We start from the raw sequence: 20,013 nt of genomic DNA, 5'->3' as shown, positions 1-20,013 counted from the left end.
GCCTGAGATCTCCTGTGTGTCTCCAAATACACATTCTACTGCAGCTCAGCATTTTACTTAATAATGAAATTAAAATACCAAATGCCATTCCTAAACATATCCAAGCAACTCAAACTCATTACACATAGGCTACAGTAAGGGGATCGTCTATCCTTGAATTACACCATCTGGGACAAACAAAAGTTAGCACTAATTCTACAAAAAAAGGGTTTTGTTTCTGGTCTGCCCATCAAAATAATTTAAGTAGTCACCATCTTCAGTAATTTATTCTCTGAAAGCACTTACTCCTTTGAAAGTCTAGTTTTTCCACAGATAACTACTGCCTTCCAGCATGTTCAAATATAAATAGTAGAGCACACAGATGAAAAATCATGTTTAATAATAGTAAATACCTCTTGACCAATTGCGGAATAGCTAACAAACTCCCCGTAATAATAATCTCTTCCATACAGGAGACTTAAACCATTTTCAATCTGTAGGAAAACCTCCATAATACAAAACTCCAATATTCACAACACTCATCACTACAGTCTACTTCACATGCTTTATTAAATTAGCAATGAACTAGTAGATGCTTAACAGACAACTACATAGAACAGAACAAAACAAACACACAACCAGAACAAAGTATTTTTTAGAAGTCATAGCATATGAGCAAGCAGTTGATCCCCTATTTAATATCCTGGCCAATATTATTCACATGAAGCAAATCATGAACTCCTCACTTTACATCACTCAGAGATCACCAATGCAGATGGCAAATACATGCAACTGGATCACTGTCAAAGTTGACGACAAAGGAAGGCAAAATGAATACTAGAGCAATTTTAAATCGCCTTATGAATTCCCAGAGAAGCTGCATTAAAATTCAAAGTTAATAACCCACAATTCCCTTCGGAACATACCTAAACAGTTGTCAGCTCTTGCTGTCTCCAAAGCCTATGAAGAGGATTTGTCCCCACAGCTGTGTTTTAAAACAGCAGGACAGAATGAGAACAACAGATTAGTTCCTTGCAAATATAAATGATATCCTATCAAAGATGGTAACATCAGAAACTGTATATTGGAGAAAAGTAACAGCGTCTTAGAACTTAAGACATAATTTAACACATAGTGTGTTAAAGGCTTATACTTAAAAAGAAAAAAAATAATGCCACAGATTTTGGCTAAAAGAAACTGTCTACCCCAAATTCCACCAAAACAACACACTACATCAGGCAAACAAGCTGTAGTATATCCTGAGCTTCACAAAAAGCACTATTTGCCTTTGGAACTTTCGCAGTCTGACACCAGTACTTCTCTGACCTCCTGATTGTTTTCAGAATGATATATACTTTCTCCACAGTACCCAAATCCTCCTCAAGAGATGAGACCTTACTCCAAACAAATAATAATAAAAAAATAAATTTCAGATTCATTCACCGAGATACCAGGTGAAGACAAGCACTAACCAGTCTCTCTTCCATGACTTTTGCCTCCTTTAGAGAAGAACGAGAATGACAGTTCAACAACTAAATCTACGTTACTGAAACACAGAGACTTCTGCAACACAGCTGTACACAAATCTCATATAGCCTTGCTGCCAAGAATAGTCAGGCTCTTCATGGAAGACTTAATATAATCTATTTGTCTGATAGTAGCATTAGGATGCTGCTGGTGACAAAACAGTACTTGTTACTGAGGACGCAAACATCAGTAGTACCAACTCAGGCTTTTTAATGTTAGTTTTACTCTGACACTTCCTCAAAGTTCATCAGTAAGAGCAAACCTGCAGTAATTATGGGTACAGTGAAGAACAGGATTGCCATTTGGAGGGACCATGACAAGCTAGAGGAAAGGGCTGACAGAAGATTCATGAAAATCAAAGACAGAATTATGCAACAGTCCAGGCTGGGGACTGCCTAGGCAGCAGCTCTGCAGAAAAGAATCTAGAGTTCCTGACTGTAAGGAATGTCCTATAAGGAGCAGCTAAGGACCTCACAGGCTTGTATAGTTTGGAGAAAGGAGGCTGAGGATTCACCTGAATGCTCTCTACAGCTGCCTGAGGAGGAAAAGTGGAGATGGAGTAGCTGATCTTTTCTCCCTGGTACCCAGTGACAGGATGTGGGGGAATGGTTCAAAGCTGTGTGAAGGGAGGTTTAGACTGGACATGAAGAACCATTTCTGTATGAAAAGGGCAGTCAGACACTGAAACAGGCTTCCTAGAGAGGTGGTCGATGCCCCAAGCCTGTTAGTGTTCAAGCGGCATTTGGAAAATGCCCTTAATAACATGCTTTTAACTTCCAGTCAGCCCTGAAGCGGTCAGGCAGTTGGATGAGATGATTGTTACAGGTCCTTTCCAACTGACATAGTCTATTCTATTTTATCTCACCCACCCTTCTATTTACAAATGAACGATTTTCACAGCAAAGCACAACCAGAAGGAACAATGAATCCCACCAAGGCATTCCAAAATCAGTTTTTAGACCAGAACCATTCTGGCCTGAAACTTTGACTCTGAAATGTCTGGATTTTGGCACATTGCTCATCAGCCTGCATCAACTCATGCAAGATTTAGAGGAAAAAGATACTCTGAAGCTTGGGCTCCTCCCTTCAGGCTCTATGCAAGATCTGCTAAAGAACTTAGTCATGCTGGAAATAACTTTTCATTCTTTTGTTTAGGACATGCCAGACAGTATCTGCAAGAACATTAGATTGTCACCAGGCTACCCAAAATGAGGTAACTGTTGGAAGAAACTCAAGTATTTAACTTTGATACAAATTCTTAAGTACAAAGAAAGTCTACGTTTTTTTAAAAGTTGCTGAAGGAAAATCAGGCAGTAAATGTGACAGTAAATACTGAAAACTGATCTGAAAGAGAAAAGACACAACTATGCTGGGAGACTGCAGTTTTCCTTGGCAAAATTAGATTTAAATATGCTTAAGTGACACAGCTCTGACCCTATTATGATGTAATGTCCAGTAAAAAATAGTAAGTGCTGCTTAATATCTTCTCTTCATGACATTTTCCTTCTTCTGTGTCAATTACAAGAATTTCAGCATAAGAATACTACTAAAATTACACTGACTTCTAAAAGGTATCCAAATGGCCTTCACAAGTTGTACAAGCACTCAGAATATTCCTAATGAGAGTACACATTGAATTCTTAAATCATTCCTGAGGTGTCCTCCATAACAAAATCCTATATGAAAGTCCTATATGAAACTCTCCAAGGTAGTCCTAAGAAACTGGCTCTTGAGTTAATGCAAAAATTATTACCCTGCCATATACATCTACCTATACCAGCAAACTGGAAAGCACATTGCCAGTATTTTGCTTTGTTTAATTTACTCCTGCATTAACAAAACAAACACCAAAGCACAACCATACCTAGTAAAATAGGTGAGAAAAGAACAAATGAGCAAACAAGATCGCAAGGCCAATTTTCATCAAGAAATTAACTCAGTTGAAAAAAAACGAAACCTACTTGAAGGGGAGAAAAACATCAGAAGTGAACAGGAATCACCGTAAATATAATTTGAAGTGGTAATATTTAAGTTAAACTTGATATCAGAAATAATTAAAAAAGTTCCAACACATCTAAATGCAAGCAGCAGGAGCTACTTAGAGCATCTTAGAGTTCACTGTGGAGTAACTTGCTCCCCGCCTCAGCCTACACTAAGCTCTATGATGCCATGACTATGTTGTTAAGTTAGATCACCTAAAGCCAGTTCAGGTACCTCTGTAATACACTGCCAACTCCAGTTAAATGTTACAGGCCTTGCCTATTGAACTGGTATACAAGTTTTTCACAACACAGCTCCTCACAGGTTCACCAAATGATCCTCGTAATTCCTGTGGCAGGGCACATTCAGATAGCAGACTGCGTGTCCTGTACAGTTTTTCATAATCATGAATTCATGTATTATTGTGGGCTTATTTATCAGAGCGCCAAGATAATTTTTCCACAACTGTATCTGAACTGCCAACCTGCATTCAGATTAAATAATACAATGGATCTAAAAGCTCACTTGAAAGAATATCTACAATGGAATTGTTCATGTTAAATAGAGCTGTCTTACAAAATCTCTGAGTAACACTATAGTCAGTATGTATATGCCAGCACTTGCATATTCCAGGAATTTAGAGGGCTTACTCATATGAATAATTCTGTACCATTCACTAAAAATACAATTAAGGTTCCTAAAGTTCATTTCCATTTAAGCCATCACAACATAATGGCATAAAGTGTACTAAAATATTCAAGAATATACATTCATAGGTCTTATTTCTTTCAAAATACTTATTAAAATATTTCTTTGTGCTTCTAAACAATAAAACATTTAACAGATAAGCCTATTATAAAACAGACTTTTCTTAAAATAAATTCTTAGTGTTTAATGGGAATTAGGAACAGCAACCCTTCCAGCTCTTCTAACAATAAATACCTGCTAAAGCATGTTTGGTTGGTTGTTTTTAATGTTTTATGAGGGTATAAACATTAATAAATTCAAACCACATCAAGCTGACACTTTTACTTTTGCTATATTTCACTGAAATGTATGAATGCAGAAAATATACACAATGTAAAATTTAAGTGGCAAACAGAATGCTTACTTTCTCTAAATGCTTTACAGTATCCAAGGAATGACAACAAAAAGAAGAGGGCACACAGTAGGTCTGCTCTGCCAACAATCCCAGCAACCTTAAAAAAGAAAAAAGGGAGAAAAGTTTCATATTACCAGATTTTATTCTTAGAAAACCTGAGATAAAGGTACACACACACATACAAAGTGAAATGTATAAAAGAATACTGCTACATCACTTTACTTTTTTTTTCCTTTTTTTTAAATTGGTTTACTGGATTAGTGATACACACTTTTGTAAGCCACACCCTAATCTTGATCGGGTATTGCTTAGTATCAAGTAGGTGAATGGTTTGGCTTTAATTTATGAAAAACTGCTGTTTTAAGAAATAAAGAAGGACCTCACTGGAAAAAATGCCCCATTCCATCTGGGTTTTTTTGGATCATGTTGCCTTTCAGTAGAATTTTTAGCAAACATCCTGAACCCCAGTGAAATCAGCAGCTCTGCTGAAATACAAATCAAGACTGTCCACTTTCAGAAGACAAGCCAGCCTTCAAAGTGCAGTCTGAACATTCAGAATAGATAAATAGCTTCTAGCCTGCAGAATAAGGAAAAAAAAATCTCCCCTCTGACAGTTTTTTGTGTTCTATTAACTGATTGCATTAAAGATATCTTAAAATGCATCTTGTAACAGAAGCTGTACTAATGCAAAAGAAAATGAGAAGCACATTCTGGGACCTCCATACTCCTGATCTGTGCCAATCTATTTAAATCAAGAGCATTCTCAGGGCCATCACCAAGCTTTGGTTCAAGCCCTTAAACTGTATTTACAGTAACTTGCTGAGACACAGCATGACATATTTTTGGATCTTCATTCCTCAATTACACAAGTGTCAGATACACCATGAACTTTTTGTGGAAATCATAACATGGGGTTGGCAAGGGACAGTATAGGCCCTGATGCTGAGACCTCACTAGAACATACACCCAGAGCAAGGATCATGGAAAATACCCCTTACATTTTAGTCTAGCTCTACCTCCTGGAGTACTGGGTTCCATGTTTCCAGGAGAAAAGGCACACAGAGGCCTTTTGGAAGCAGAGCAGAACACTTCCAGGTTTGTTTTTTTTTTCAATATCCTTTTTGAGGTGATGTTTCAGGGACAAAAGCACAAACTGGTTTTTGCATAGCACACCAGTTGTCCCATTTTCTGAGTGGAAAAGAAAGAGGAAAGTAAAAAGTGTATCGTCATTTAGTTTAAAGATGGTTGCTAACCTGTCTTATGAGAAAGGCATTTTTTGTACGAGTATGAACTGATGGAACAACTATTACTGAGTAACATCAGAGAGAGAAGCACGGAGGCATGAGAATAGGACTGAATACACTGAAGAGACTCTCCCCCACTTTACCCTCAGCTTCACTTGATACCATAAAAGGAGAAACTGTTGGACTCCTAAATGCAGTTCAGATAAACGTATTAATTTATCCAAAGCCATGCATCTAACTTCCCTGCTTCTTTTTCTGTTTTATAAATATATTAAGAGAATTAACTCAATGGCTGTGGACTGCTTTAAAAGGTGAAAACAATGACGTGTCGTTCTGTTTCAGGGGCTACTCTCAGCTAATGAGATAAAAGTAAAGGTGAACTGACACAATTTTGAAAATAAATGCCAACTTGTTACAACAAAGAGATTAAGAGGGTAATAACACGCATATGGCCTCAGATGACTCCAACAGTACAATATTACCCCAAATGCAGGATCAGGTCTGTAGTCCCGGTAACAAGGTAAACAAACAAAAAAAACCCCACGGTTTTAAATTAGCATCAGGAATATTCCTATGTCTGTGTTTCATTTAGTATTCCATCACTCAAGTGTTACAAAGAATAACCATTTTATAGAATAGAAGACTGCACCACAAGAGTGTTTACATGTAGGTAGAAAAATGACAGCTGTTTTTCTTACATAGGTACTGAAAGCTGTAAACTTTTCAAGATCTGTTTTATGCGACTGTTTTGTGCTGTATATACCAAAATCCAAAGCAGCAAGCAGACAGATTCCTCACAATTTTATGTCAAAATATGTCATCTCATTTCAAAACCAAGATGTCATGATACTTAAAACTCACAGATTTAAAATCATGAAGAATGCTTTTTGAGGAGATGCTGCCTGAGACACACTCACGCTAGAACCATAGCAGTATGATGACTACTTCAGTGCAGCAGGATTTATTATTCACCACATAAATGATCAGAGGCCTTTGTTTACTCCTGGATCTTAGAAGACATATGGTATATAAGCATCCTACCTTTTTCCTCGTCTTCCAATGTTTGCCCTAAGTATACACAAGTCTTCAAACCTTATATATGCAAGCAAACCACCTCACTTGTAATTTATTTGACATGACCAAGGTCTTACTAACATTTGCCTGCTGATTTAAATATATTTTTAGAGTTTAATGGAATGAAGATGACGATTGTGGATAATGACAAAGGAGTCAATAGTAGATTTATTACAAAGTTAAGACTCAAGTGAGATTTCTCTTTACATGTCATAGCATCAAAAGCACTGAAGACTCATTTTACTGCACTTTGACATCTAGAACTGGTTTTGGAGAAAAAAAATACAAGGGGCCCTTCTGACACCAGCACAACATGCCCTTACAAAGAAGTTATTCTGCAGGCGAGCAAACACCAGAGAATGACTGACAGGATGTGTCAGCCACACTGCCAAAAAAGGTGCCAAATTACTAATACACAACTTCGTACCACCTCTAGGTTTCTAATGCATGCAGGGTCCCCAGTCAGCTGAGGGGCATAGCTTGCCATAACCTCTTCCCCATCAATCATGTGCAAAGCAAATGAAAAAAAGCCAAAACCACAGCATATTGTGAATAAATGAAAAAGCAGTTCCACACATATGTAAGGTACACTGAGGATTCAGTGTTCATTACTAGCACAGAGATCAAACTTAAAGTTAATACTTTTTCTAGTAGCTTAGTCCTTCTAAACTCTAAGAGAAATGACTCCTGCATTGCAGTTTTTTAATATTTTATTTATTCATTATTACAACATCAAGCAATCAGATAACACATCCAGGAAGCCCACTGGCATAAGGCCATATGATTTTCTTAGCTATGAGTGCAAAAAGAGAGTTTTAAAAAAACCCTATCTCCTCCCTGTTCACCAGAATTTCCACACAAGAACTTTGATCTTTGCCACAAATATGCCATGTTTCTATTCTGCATCTTTACAGCTTCAACTTCCAGCCATTGTTACTCTTTTGTCTGCATTATTAAAGGGCCCACTACTATGAAATCTGTGCTCTTCACATACATAATTACAGACTGTGATAAAAAAAAAATAAATCCTTTCATCTTCTCCTTCATATTAAAATATAAACCCACGGAGTTTGATCTCTCATGACATGTGATGATTTCCAGCCCTTTAATCATTTTCATGGCTCTTCCAAGACCTCTCCATTTTTCCTAGTGTTGTTCTTGCAGCATGGATTCAAAACTGGATGCAGTATTCTAATACACCCACATACAGAGTTCATATAATGCACCTACTCCAATTTTGTATCTCCTTAGTTTTTTATCAAAGCAAATACAAATGAAAAGCAATTAGGGAAATTCAGTAACTGGGGAAACTCTGTAGTTTAGGGCTATCCTTCTTTAGTTACTGTACTTAAATGATTTATCTTCTTCAATAAGGTCCAGCCCTGTGGAATTACAATATTTTGAACATACTAACCGTAACATTTGATAGTTCTCGTAAGACATGTGCCAAGAGAAGTACTGAGAATAATAAAAGCAATGTGTAGAGTATAAGACTGTCAGAATTCATTAGTCAAGGTGGTCAAGAACTTCTAAGATATAAATCACTGGAGGTCATTATTCACTACTTACACATTCCGTGTGCACTGGATGTACAGCAAACAGCAAAGCAGCTAGAAGGGATGTCTTTGGAGCCAGGTTTAGCCTTCTTCCTTTATTACTGAACTGCAGTCCACCCAATAATATCGAGAATACATCAACCATCAGCACTGAGATAGTACAATGCAGTATTATATTGATGACATGAAAACCAACTGGGTAGAAGCCGCCAGCAAAAAGGTAATTAATTCTATACAGAAACAAGAACATTAAGGCTAAGAATTACATCAGAGGTTAGAGATATGCAAACAGAAAACTTAAACAATCCCATAGCAAGATCATATTAAATAGCACAACTCCCCTTTCCCCCACCAAAAAAAAAAAAAAGCTGAAAAAAACCCCATCAAATCCCAGCATGCATGTTATTACCACCAAGCCAATACAGTTGGCTAGAAACTATGTCCTGATCTTTACTCAAAGGTATTCATACAGGATACCATCTTCAGCATAGTAACTATTCTCTCCAAAGACATATGTTAGTGCTATTATGTTAATCATACCTACGGTTACTTAGAAATTACTTTTGGTCAGCAACTTCAATGCTGCAATGTAGGAGTGTCCTTGTGGAAAAAAAACAAATCTACTGAGGGGGATACCCTTGCACTTAAAGAGAAACTATGCCCAAAACTAACTGGATGACATTATTTTAATTAAATCCACACAAAGAGGAAATTAATATGCAACTCAGACTACGACTTCCACTGACATTCTAGCTGAAAAAGGTCCTAGCATTTGGACTGGCAACATGGAAACCATCTGGGTACAATCAGTATACATCCAGAAAGTAGTCAGCTAGCACATCTTAGTAACTGATTTGTGAGACTGGTTACAGAGAGATTTAATATGAGTATTAGGACCAGAAGTAAGTGAAAATTCAGTCACAAGACCCTGTTCAAGATTAGAACTCTGATAAAATGGAGAGGAAGAAGAAAAGGGAGAAACATCTTGTTATTTTCCACACACTTTTATCAGTAGGTGAGATATACAGAAACTTAGTGTGAATAGGGAATTTTATATAGTTCATTCGGTCAGTCTGCATCTGGCTTATGTGAAATCTATTAAAAAACTCTAACCTATTATAAATGTGATGCACATAAACTGGAGCTTAGGGAAATTAAGAAAACCAGTTTCTTACTTGTGAAAATAGCATTTTATGGACCATCTTCACATGCTCATCTATATTTTTAGATATAGTAATAACTGTATCCCAGTTCACTCTTTAAACTAACCAAGATGTTACTAGAGATGCAATATACAAGAGAGACCTTGAAACTAAAGGAAAGCATGTGCTGTTTAATGCACTGAAAGCTTTAATAGAGTTAAGCCTCTGACACTTTCTATTCAGTTGCATATTTTCCTTCACGACAATGTGAAGAAAGCCCAACAGAGAGTGAAACTCACAGGGCCAAGTACTTAAAATGCTTGATACCACATTCAAGAGTCAAAGTTTTTGCTTGAATATGAGGACTAAGAGTGAGAGTGCTTCTGCAGTCACTTAGTCCCTGGCCTAGACTGGATACATCTGCAGAACCAGTGCTAGTTCCCAATCCACAACACTGATTTGCATGGGGAAAATAAAGAACCTTCAGATGAGTCCTCAAAGATTTTCTGCATTACTGTGCCCAGTTTCTACATGGTTTACTGCTTGCTCAAATTTTTGTGCAAAAACCATGAGCAAAGCATCTACACAACTAATCCTCATAAACATGTAGTTATTTGAGAAAACCAGCAAGTTATATATACAGGCAGACATCTTCCCCACTAGGATTCTCAGGCACAGACATGAAGTATCAGGGAGGGAAGAGGTGGGAAGACTATTCAGTGACCAAGTGGCAAAAGGGCACAGTAGATTGATGCTATTTATAAGAAAATCCCATTTAACAGGTCACCAGAAGGCAGAAAACAGAAACTACAATAGAAGTATAAGTGGCAGCATGGCTAAGTGAAGGGAATGTACACCTCTTAGGCCTCTGATGATGTGACCTACATATTGACCCATACTGCCCCTAGTACCAGGGTATATAAGAGCATAAGATGCAACCTCTGAAAGCTACAGTGAAATACAGAATGTCAAAATAATATATACTGAAAACTGAAACTCAAATTGAGATTAATTAACAAACAGGAAAACCATATCCAGGAAAATTATGCAATAACCCTCCAGATACTTAGTCGTTCCCCTGCCTATTATCAGTTGAGTGAATATATGTTAAGAAAAATTCAGACCCTGAGCAAAAAGACAAATCTCACCTGAAAGTTATGACAGTTAGCGGTCGATATGACTTATGACTGGTATTGCTGCTGAGCTTGCTACCCCAAAAGTCATGATGCCATAAGTCACCAAGTGGGGTTTCTGCCCTGAGGTCCTAAAAGGAAATATAATAAATTACCATAGTCTTAACATTTCTGTTTTATTCAAAGCAGCTAAAACACAAACAAGTTCTAACTAATACAAGCTCATGCTAACATGGACATAGGAGGTGCTTTCTTGGCTCGCTACCGTAACATTTGATAGTTCTCATAAGACATGTGCCAAGAGAAGTATTGAGAATATATAAAAGCAATGTGTAGAGTATAAGACTGTCAGAATTCATTAGTCAAGATGGTCAAGAACTTCTAAGATATAAATGAGGTCACATCTTGGATACCTGTCACCATAAAGACCAAGATGCTTGGATTCTGTAAGTAGGCATAACTACATGAAATTTAATACAGCTATACATGCTTATATCAGTTGATAATCTGGTTAACGGCTGAGATACAAGACACAGACAAAAAAACCTTCTATGTTATAGTTTTGTGAAAAGCCTTTGATGTTAGGCCTAGGTTATCTTGCGAAGGAGGCCAACTACAAACCACTGCAAATACCCATGTTTCTACCAGTGTCAGTACTAGTGAAAGCAAGGAGACCAAAGACAGAAAACAACAATTAGCTTTTTTTGGAGCCTTATTTGGCATAGGACCCTATTCAAGTAATCCCCTCCCCCCATCTCTTAAATTCTTAGCACATGAAACCAAGAATCAGAGTATCTGCTGTTTTAAATGATTAACAGCAGAAGACAGAAAAGTAATGAATTATTTTAAGTTGGGGTGGGGTAGGGAGCTATTAAAAAAAAACCACGGCAAAGGAAATCTCTACTCTTTCCTTTTATCTTAAAGCCATGATGATAATGAAAATATCCAAATAACGTAGACTACTGAATGGAAAATATACACCTTGGAGAGGAAAAACGAAGGACCTTGGCAACATCTGCTTCTGTTTTCCAAGAGGACAAGCTAAGAAGCTCCAACTAACACAGTCATCTTCTACTTACCCCTGTTATCCTCCCTCCCTGTGGCAATTAAATACAATTTATGCTATAGCAAAAATGTGCAGATTAAATACACTCAAGACAGAACCTAAGAACAAAATTGTACTAGGAAATTAACAGCTTTCATATGAGTGTTGGTATTACACCTTCAATCAATCATGAGTTACTCCACATCCCACCCACCTTCTCTGAAATTCTTCACGATACCAACAAACCAAAGCAGATTCTCTTCATCAGGGACTGTAGTAATAGGGCAAGGGGTAACGGGGTAATGTGTTAAAACTTACACAGGGGAGATTTAGGTTAGCTGTAAGGAAGAAGTCCTTTACTATGAGGGTGGTAAGGCACTGGATCAGGCTGCCCACAGAAGTGGTGAATGCTCCACCCCTGGCAGTGTTCAAGGCCAGGCTGGACAGAGCCTTGGGCGACATGGTCTAGGGTGAGGCATCCCTGCCCATGGCAGGGGTCTTGTAACTAGACAATCTTAAGGTCCTTTCCAACCCAAACCATTCTATGAATAAGCCAATACAAACACAAGCAGACAAACCAGGCTGGTAAACCCATGAAAGATTTTACAAGGCCTGGTGTGCAATGGCTTATTCCTCCTATGTCTCCATCTACTTACAAGATTCCCACATTACAATACTCCTGGATCACTAAATCCAGTTCTTCTCAAATGCTGCTACCATCTCACTTGCTTCTACAGTATTTTGAGCACCTCCTGCAGTCTCCAGTATCTTCCATCTCATCCTTAAGTAGCATTCTTGGCCTGCCAACAAGGCAATAGAGAACACATACAACTTCTAGTACAGACAAAAGTCTGGGCCATGATGACTGGCTGCTGCTAAACTGAACTTAAAATAACTCCTTTTTTCCTGCTTCTCCCAACACATTCTGACTTTCATCCATACAAAAATAAAAAAAATCCTGAGAAGAGATTTATTTCTATCACTTACAGAATCATAGAATCATCTAGGTTGGAAATACCTTTAAGATCATCAGTTTCAACCATTACCCCAGGACTGCCAAATTGATCAAATCTGGACAGTATTGGACAGCTGGATTAAAAAAATAGGAGGGAGAAGTAGGTTAAAAATCCTACCACATTGTCAAATGAAGTGAAACATTCACTATTAGGCTACTAATCAATACACAGAAAAGAGAGCAGAGCTAACATCGTAGTCATATACTGTAGCTTTTAATTAAGGCATTCTCAGGGAAAACCTTAAGAAAGACCTCACAGGGGATCCTATTTGAGCTTAAGAATTATCAAGGTGCAAAATTCCTTCACTGTCTCATAGATGTTTCTACTGTCAAGCAATAGCTACAAATTTCTTCTCCTAGGACTAATTTTGGCCTTGGGCACCCAAATTCCTGTCCCACTCCTTACTGGTATGCATACACCCCAAAGGTCATAATTTGACTCTCAGAGCCGGAGTGCACTCAACCAGGAGTCCAATAAATCAATACAGCCTGCTTTTCCAAGGGCAAGTTGGGACAAGGTTGTACATCAGCATCTACTGAAGTTTTTGTGTTCTGCAGGGGCTGACTGCCAGTGATCATTGTGGCTTCAGATTTCAGGTTTTTCCAACCTACAACACAGCTCCTTATGTACATTTGCCAAAGAAAGGAACTCTGAAAAAGATTTTTTCTTTTTGTATTAAAATGTTAAAAGTACGTCTTCTATGTCACAGATGGTCTTCAATAATGAGATGTGAAATACACTGGCGATGTGAAAGGCTAGATTTCCCTTTCTGCTAGAATCAGCCTTCTTTCGTCTTCCATAGGAAGCATGCAGGAAAAGCTGAATACACAGAATTCTTAGTGATTAGATTACGCTTCCATATGACCTAAAAAATCTTCAGTCATGTATCTTGCTGTTGTATCCAACTTCTGTGATAAAAAGTTTATTATGTTAGTTTTCCCACTTAGTAGACTTACCCTAAAACAGGAATGGCTTGCTCTAAGAGACATAGCGATTTATAAATTACATATGATTTTCTCTTTAAGAACTGAATTTAGACAGCAAAGGATCTCTAAATATTTGATTATCAGTAGCTTACACACAGCAAAGTTCAATACTTGAAGAAAGGTCAGGTTTTCTATATAAAGGCTTATAATGTGTCTAAAACTCTTCCTAATCCAACTGTTTGCCTTGCCAAGCTAGAAAATAAATAAAGACAAAAGTCACTGTTGTGTACCAGTTAAAATACTGCTTAAAATGACAAGAAAGCATCTGGAAAACAGGCTTGGACCCCAATATAAATCTAATAACAGAATGTTCCACAATACAGCAGGCATGGGGTCAGCCAACTGTATTTTTCACAAAAAAAAATAAAAATAAAAAATAAAAAATTTAAAGATTGGTGAGGTGGTGGGAGCTAGTAAATTAACAAAAAAGGTCACTGTGTGGTACTCAAGAAAATACTGCTATAGTAATGGTCAGTGGATCTACAAAATTACTTCACCTGCTGTCTCTCCTATTGAATAGGAAAAAAATAGGCTATACTTTTAATAAACTGTGCCTTTGCTAAATGCTTTTCCTCACCATTAAGCTGGTAAACTCACTGTCTCTGCATTTTTCTTGTGGGTTTTGCATTTTCATATATATTCATACGACCCGTGTGTTAAAATGATAGTCACAAAAATCTCATTTAATTTCTAGGGAATAATAGAGGATTTTGATGTGAAAAATAGAATAAGCCTCCCAGTTTTTCAGACTAGGTATGAGTTAATCTATTTAAGCAGTTGGCTGAATTTCTCAGCATTGCCAACAGCTATAATCCTGGTGCAGGTTGTTTTGTTGCATAGATAAACCGAAACATTTTGAAAGTAAAGTTTGAAATTGCACTTTAAGAAAACAACCTGCCTTGTTTCAACATCCATGTTTTCTACATTCTTTCGGTAAATTAAAATACTATAATCATGGCCAAAATAAAACTTTGCAGAACAAAACACTGCCAAGAGCTGTGTAATTTAAAATACAATGCTTCTTAAAAAGAAAAAAAATAAAAATAGTGTCTATAGCATTCTCTTAGAAGCCTTGAGATTTATTTCTGATTTGGCAGATGTATTTTCCCCCCATACATTTATAATTCAAGGTACGATGACTTAAACAAGCATAATACAAATTTGTCTAAGGAAATAGTGATTCTGTGGGATTCTAAAAGGCACACTGAAGTAAATTGCCTCTAAATCTTGTGCAAGAAAAAAAATGTGAATTGTAGTCTTCTAATGATACGAGTTTCCAGATTATTCTCCTTGTAAACCCATGGCTTCAGGAAAACAGAACCAACAGATGAGGGTGATTCTTTTTACCCTGTGCTTCTCTTGCCAAGCATTTAACATTCCAGAACAGTGTAAGAGCTGCAACATGAAGACCCACTCATGAGCACTAACTGCTACATGTGTTTCTAAGAAGTGTCTCAGCAATTGAAGACACTCAGCTCCTCCCAATCAAAAAAAGCTCAGCTAGAGGCCTGTTCGAAATGCATGTCAATTTCAGAGATTGTTCATTGTACATATGATCAGTTTTAAGCCAGACCACAAGAATATTCTGCCTCTATTTCAAAAAAATACTGTTGTCACAGGAACTTTTAAGGGGGGAAGGAGCAACAGAAAAAAGACGTTTTAGTTGTTCCTATAACTTTTTAATGGTAGAAACCACAGCTGGAGAACCTCTTCACCCTACAATCACTTAGTGATGCATTATGTACCTTGTAACCAGAGTAAGTTTATTCATTGGGCTAATTAATCTGAGAAGATAATGAAAAAATCTCCTATTAACATCAACAAGTGTTAGAAAAGTCCACTCCATATGCCCACTGACTTAATGGACCTAAAATGAGGTCTATAGGCAGACTTGATATACAGGTACTCTGCAAACAAGTGTTACTAAACATCACATCCAGATTTGCTGCAACCCTAGATAATGTTTTCTTAGATAACAAGCAGACAAATTCCTTTCCTTTCAGAAGGTAACACTTGTTAAGCAGAGCATCTCACTTGCAAAAGAATGAAAGGGGGCACATTTAGAGGAGCAAGGGGAGGAAGCTGTTTAATTTGTTCAATCTTTTGTTTATGTACTAGAACCCAAGCCATGTTATTCAAACAGCTTTAGGAATAACATTTTGTTAAGCATACTTATGCTTCTAGCTTTTTGTTAGAGTACTGCTGCACACCTTGTCTGGCAACTTTAAATAAGGCTTACTTAAAAAAACCCAGACACAATAAAACAGAAAAATGAAGTTAAAAAAAAATGGAATATCAGAAGGAAGTTCTTTACTAAGTTCTATTGAGATCAACTGTTGCCATTACATCTTCTCCTAGGACCATCTATGTCAAAAGGCATGGGGTGGGGGGGAAGAGAGACAAACCTTATTATTGATGATGGCTTCAGAATCATCAAAGACAAAATCTCCATCATAGCTGTTAGCAAAACAGAGGAAGGAAATTAATGCCACAACCATTTTAGCCCAGTATGACGGAAGGATGAACCATGATACACCATGGTCCAGATTAGGTTCTGTTTGTGCCATTCTGTGAAATGCTTGTTCCAAGTTGGAAGCTTCAGCATTATGTTGGTTGCAAATCTGAAAGAAATACATACAAATGCACAGTTATAGTTGCATTTCATTTAAAAAAAAAAAAAAAAGGAGAGTGGAGTTGGGAGAATGAAGTTTCATACAACCTTTTTTCACCTCAGTGCATTTCATAATTACTGGAACATATTTAAGCATAATTTTGTACTTCGAACATGGAAGAAAGGCATAGTTTCTCATAGTTGAGGCACAGAGATAAAGTCAAGATGTTCTTAGATTCTAAGCTAAAGCTTTGGCCCAGGTAAATCCTAAAACCCTGAGCAAATCACTGTATTTCTGTTTCTTACTATTCTTTTCTAGTATAACAGACATCATGGGCACTGTGGAGCATTATAACATTCTTAAGAGAATGATAAGCACTATAATTTCCTTCTGAGTGTGGAAAAACAATCATCAATTGCAAACAATTGCAAAAAGAGCTCAACTCTCTTCCATTAATCAAATTAAAGGACTTAGTCTTGCATATAGCCCATACAGGGAATTCACACAAACATCACAGGTAGACGTATACAGATAGTAGTTAATGGACTAGGCCCTAAATCCCAACAATGCAAACAATAAGACAACAAGACACATACATTAAAACCAAAGCATCGTTCACTAGATCACTCTGCATGCCATAAGTACAGTATAGGCTAAATTCCACTGCTGTTTTCATGGGCTTATGAGGTTGTTAAGGTAGATGACAAAGGCCAATGCAACCCAACAGCACTGAGTGATACATCAGTGTGGCGGTACTAAGGCTGGAGGTTTACCCATGAGCCGCCTTTACTTGGAAGGGTTCCCTTCAATGCTCCAAAGCCAGTCCTCTCCCTGGACAGCTGTTCTGCCTCTGCTTCTCATTATTGCACAAGTATGGTGAGTGGTCTTATTAACAAGCGCTGCTATAAATGGCAAGGGGGAGAGGTTACAAATCGAAAACTGCAGTAAAAGGAGGGCAGAATACAAACTGCTTACTTATAAGCCCCAAGAATGACAGGGACATACAGTAGCCCTGCTTATTTACTGGCTTTTAAAAATCAACCATTGCACCCTGAAAACACTGCATTTAATGTCTTCATACAATCTAGGAAAAAGCTCCAGATGTTTTGCTTCTTGAACATACCTGAACATTAGAGCTGCTAAAGCAATTGCTTGGTAGCTTTCTGTTTGCAACGCTGAATTCCAGTCTTCACATAGTCCCCGTCTCTGTACATGCACAGGGAGGACAGGCAGTACTCCCCAACACACCAGTGCCCCTTCTCGCTTTGGGGACTATACAGCAGTGCTCCCCCATTAAGATAAAGTAAGTAACATGGAGCTGAGCAAGCTGAGAGTGAATGGAGCTCCTCAGCCGAGTGAAGCCGACCAGCCACTTCAAGAGTGAAAGCCTGTCTCAAAGTAACTCGCCCTTGTGCTCTCAGTTTGACGAAAACAAAGAATAAAAGCAAGCCTGCTAAGCAAAGGGTACTGCATCGTTTGTAATAGCACAGACACACCACCGATGCCCACTATCCAAATAGAATAGTTAATCTACCCAAAGTAATTCTGCTCTGAAAGTTTCTCCCATTACGCTTGCTCTATTTAGCTGATGCCCATCTGCTGCCAGTCCTCTCCCCGCAGTCCAGACGAGGAGGCCGGTCCCTGGGGGCTCCCTTAGCACAGCAACGCGTTAATCGCCTAGGCGCTCTAATCCCCCCCGAGGTACTGCGACCCCCTGCCGCCACACACACCCTCCCCATCCGAGCGGCGGCACCAAGGGCTCTCTCGCTGCCGACCGGCTCACACGCTACTGCTCCACCGCCCCTTTAGGGAAAGGCGACCCCGAGTCGGCCTCACAGAGCGCATCCCGAAGCCGAACTCCCGGGGCGGGAGGTGGGGAAGGAATGGGGGGCGGGAAGCACGGCTCCAATACCGCTCGTCCCGACGGAGAGGCTCCCCAGCCCAGGTCACAGCGGCCGTGGTGCGCGGAGTCCCGCAAACCTGAGGCCGTCCCGGGAATGCAGCCAGTCCCGGAGGGCTGCAGGGGCGAGGCTGCAGGGCGGGGGAGCCCTGCCGGGAGTTCGGCGCCGGCCCTGCCCCACTCGCCGCTCGCCTTTTGTCCTGGCGGCGGCCCCGCATGGGGTGTCCCGTATGCCGTCCCGCTCCGGCCCTCAGTCGTTCCCCCTTCCCGCGCCTCCCGGGCCAGTTCCACTAACGCCCCAGCCAGCAAACGGGGCAAGGGCAACCCCCCTAGGCAGGGCAGGCCACAGCAGGACCGAACCAGGTGCCCAGCACGGTGTTACCTGCAAGGAGAAAGAGCCCGCGTCGCATCTGCCACCCGGGTGCAAAACTATCCCGCCCGGAGAGCCGGCCCCCGCCGAGCGGCCGCGGGGGAGGGGCCGCGGCGGCTTCGCCTCCGGGAAACATCCTCAGAGCCCCATTGGCTGCCTCGCCGCCCCACCCCCGTTTCTCCCCGCCCCTCCGTGGTATCTCCGCGCTCCCATTGGCAGAGGCGGCGGTGACGCGGCACAGGACAGGCTGAGGAAGCGGAGTGAGGCGATCATTTGAGGTGGCCGCGGGGTTGGTGCTAGTCGTCAAGCGTGCAGCTCGCCGAGCTCCGCACGTTTCCGTCTTGCACAAAGGCGGGGGACCGGCGGTTTTCTTGGGGGGCGGCTTGCGGGCGCTGTCCGCCGCCTGTGCTGGTTTCCTAGCCGGCCGGCGCTGCCTCTGCCCTTGCGTGGTGGCCGTTGTCCCACTCATCTGGCCGGCCGCGTGGCCTTTGGCAACGGGTGAGCCGGGGGTGTGGGGGACTTTGTGGGGAACTTTGCGGGGCTCTTTGTGGGGTGCCGCCTGGCCTCGGGGAGCCTGGCATGTGTGGGAAGGGCGTGTTTCCGAGCCCCCCGCTCTTCCCTCAGGGGGGGGTTCCTGCCGTGACGGGCTTACACGGAGCGAAAATCCCCCGTGAAAAGAAGGATGGTAGCGCGGAATGGGGGGCTGTGTGCTCCCCCGGCGCCTTGTGCCAGAGCCGTGGGTGCCGCGGGCTGCCTGCCTGGGTGAGCTGCTGGTCCTGCCGAGCTTGCAGGAGGCTGCTCCCATCACGGCAGATACCCTAGGGGAACAATAAAAACGTTTTTAGATGTACTTTATTCGTGCGTTTCATTATCGCGGTTTTTCTTGAAAGTGTGATTAACCGCTGAGCTACACCACCAGATGTTCGGCGGAAGTTTCCCTAAAATACAGTGAAATCTTAATAAAGCGAAATCGGATGAGAAAACCCTGGCCGTGAGCCAGACAGAGGCATATAATTTGAAATCTTTGAGAAGTTTGCATTATCAAGTGTCAAATTATCAAGGTTATTTTATAGCTCCTTCGAGGCTTTAGCTCTGCAGTAAAAATTCTACTCTGGGAGGGCTTCAGTGATTGCCACCCACACTTGTCTGCTCCACACGGGCTCTGAAACATCTGCTGCTGTGACATGGACAGCTCAGCTGCTTGTGCGGCAGCAGCTGAACCAGCACAATTTCCAGGCTAGTGTATTATTCAAGTACACGTGAAGTTCCTTATTAGAAATGGTAGTCTGTAACTTACGCTTGTTTAACAGCTTCCACAAAGCATCTGAGGTGCTTCTGGATTGGGGA

General features: G+C 40.2%; 1 protein-coding gene across 3 annotated transcripts in view; it reads right to left on the bottom strand.

Moving 5' to 3' along the window:
- TMTC4 (transmembrane O-mannosyltransferase targeting cadherins 4) overlaps nucleotides 1-18,801 on the bottom strand; it is a 49,770-nt gene extending 30,969 nt beyond the window's left edge. For 2 of the 3 annotated variants that reach the window (XM_061349287.1, XM_061349289.1), the window contains exons 1-4: nucleotides 16,190-16,430; nucleotides 10,753-10,868; nucleotides 8,476-8,692; nucleotides 4,598-4,685 (exon numbers count right to left, since the gene is read on the bottom strand). In XM_061349287.1, coding sequence (XP_061205271.1) covers nucleotides 4,598-4,685; nucleotides 8,476-8,692; nucleotides 10,753-10,868; nucleotides 16,190-16,420 — 652 coding nt within the window. In that variant the 5' untranslated portion in view covers nucleotides 16,421-16,430. Of the gene's footprint in view, nucleotides 1-4,597; nucleotides 4,686-8,475; nucleotides 8,693-10,752; nucleotides 10,869-16,189; nucleotides 16,431-18,678 lie in introns of those variants that run through there. The other variant, XM_061349288.1, reaches the window with a different exon arrangement.
- Nucleotides 18,802-20,013: the final 1,212 nt, after the last annotated feature.

The sequence above is a fragment of the Neopsephotus bourkii genome, unplaced genomic scaffold (assembly GCF_033783945.1).
Source record: "Neopsephotus bourkii isolate Nb327-2 ecotype Australia unplaced genomic scaffold, CSIRO-AGI_Nbou_v1 NB_398, whole genome shotgun sequence".
Taxonomy (NCBI): domain Eukaryota; kingdom Metazoa; phylum Chordata; class Aves; order Psittaciformes; family Psittacidae; genus Neopsephotus; species Neopsephotus bourkii.
The sequence above is the reverse complement of the archived record's forward strand: the minus strand, read 5'-3'. Positions and strand labels throughout refer to the sequence as shown.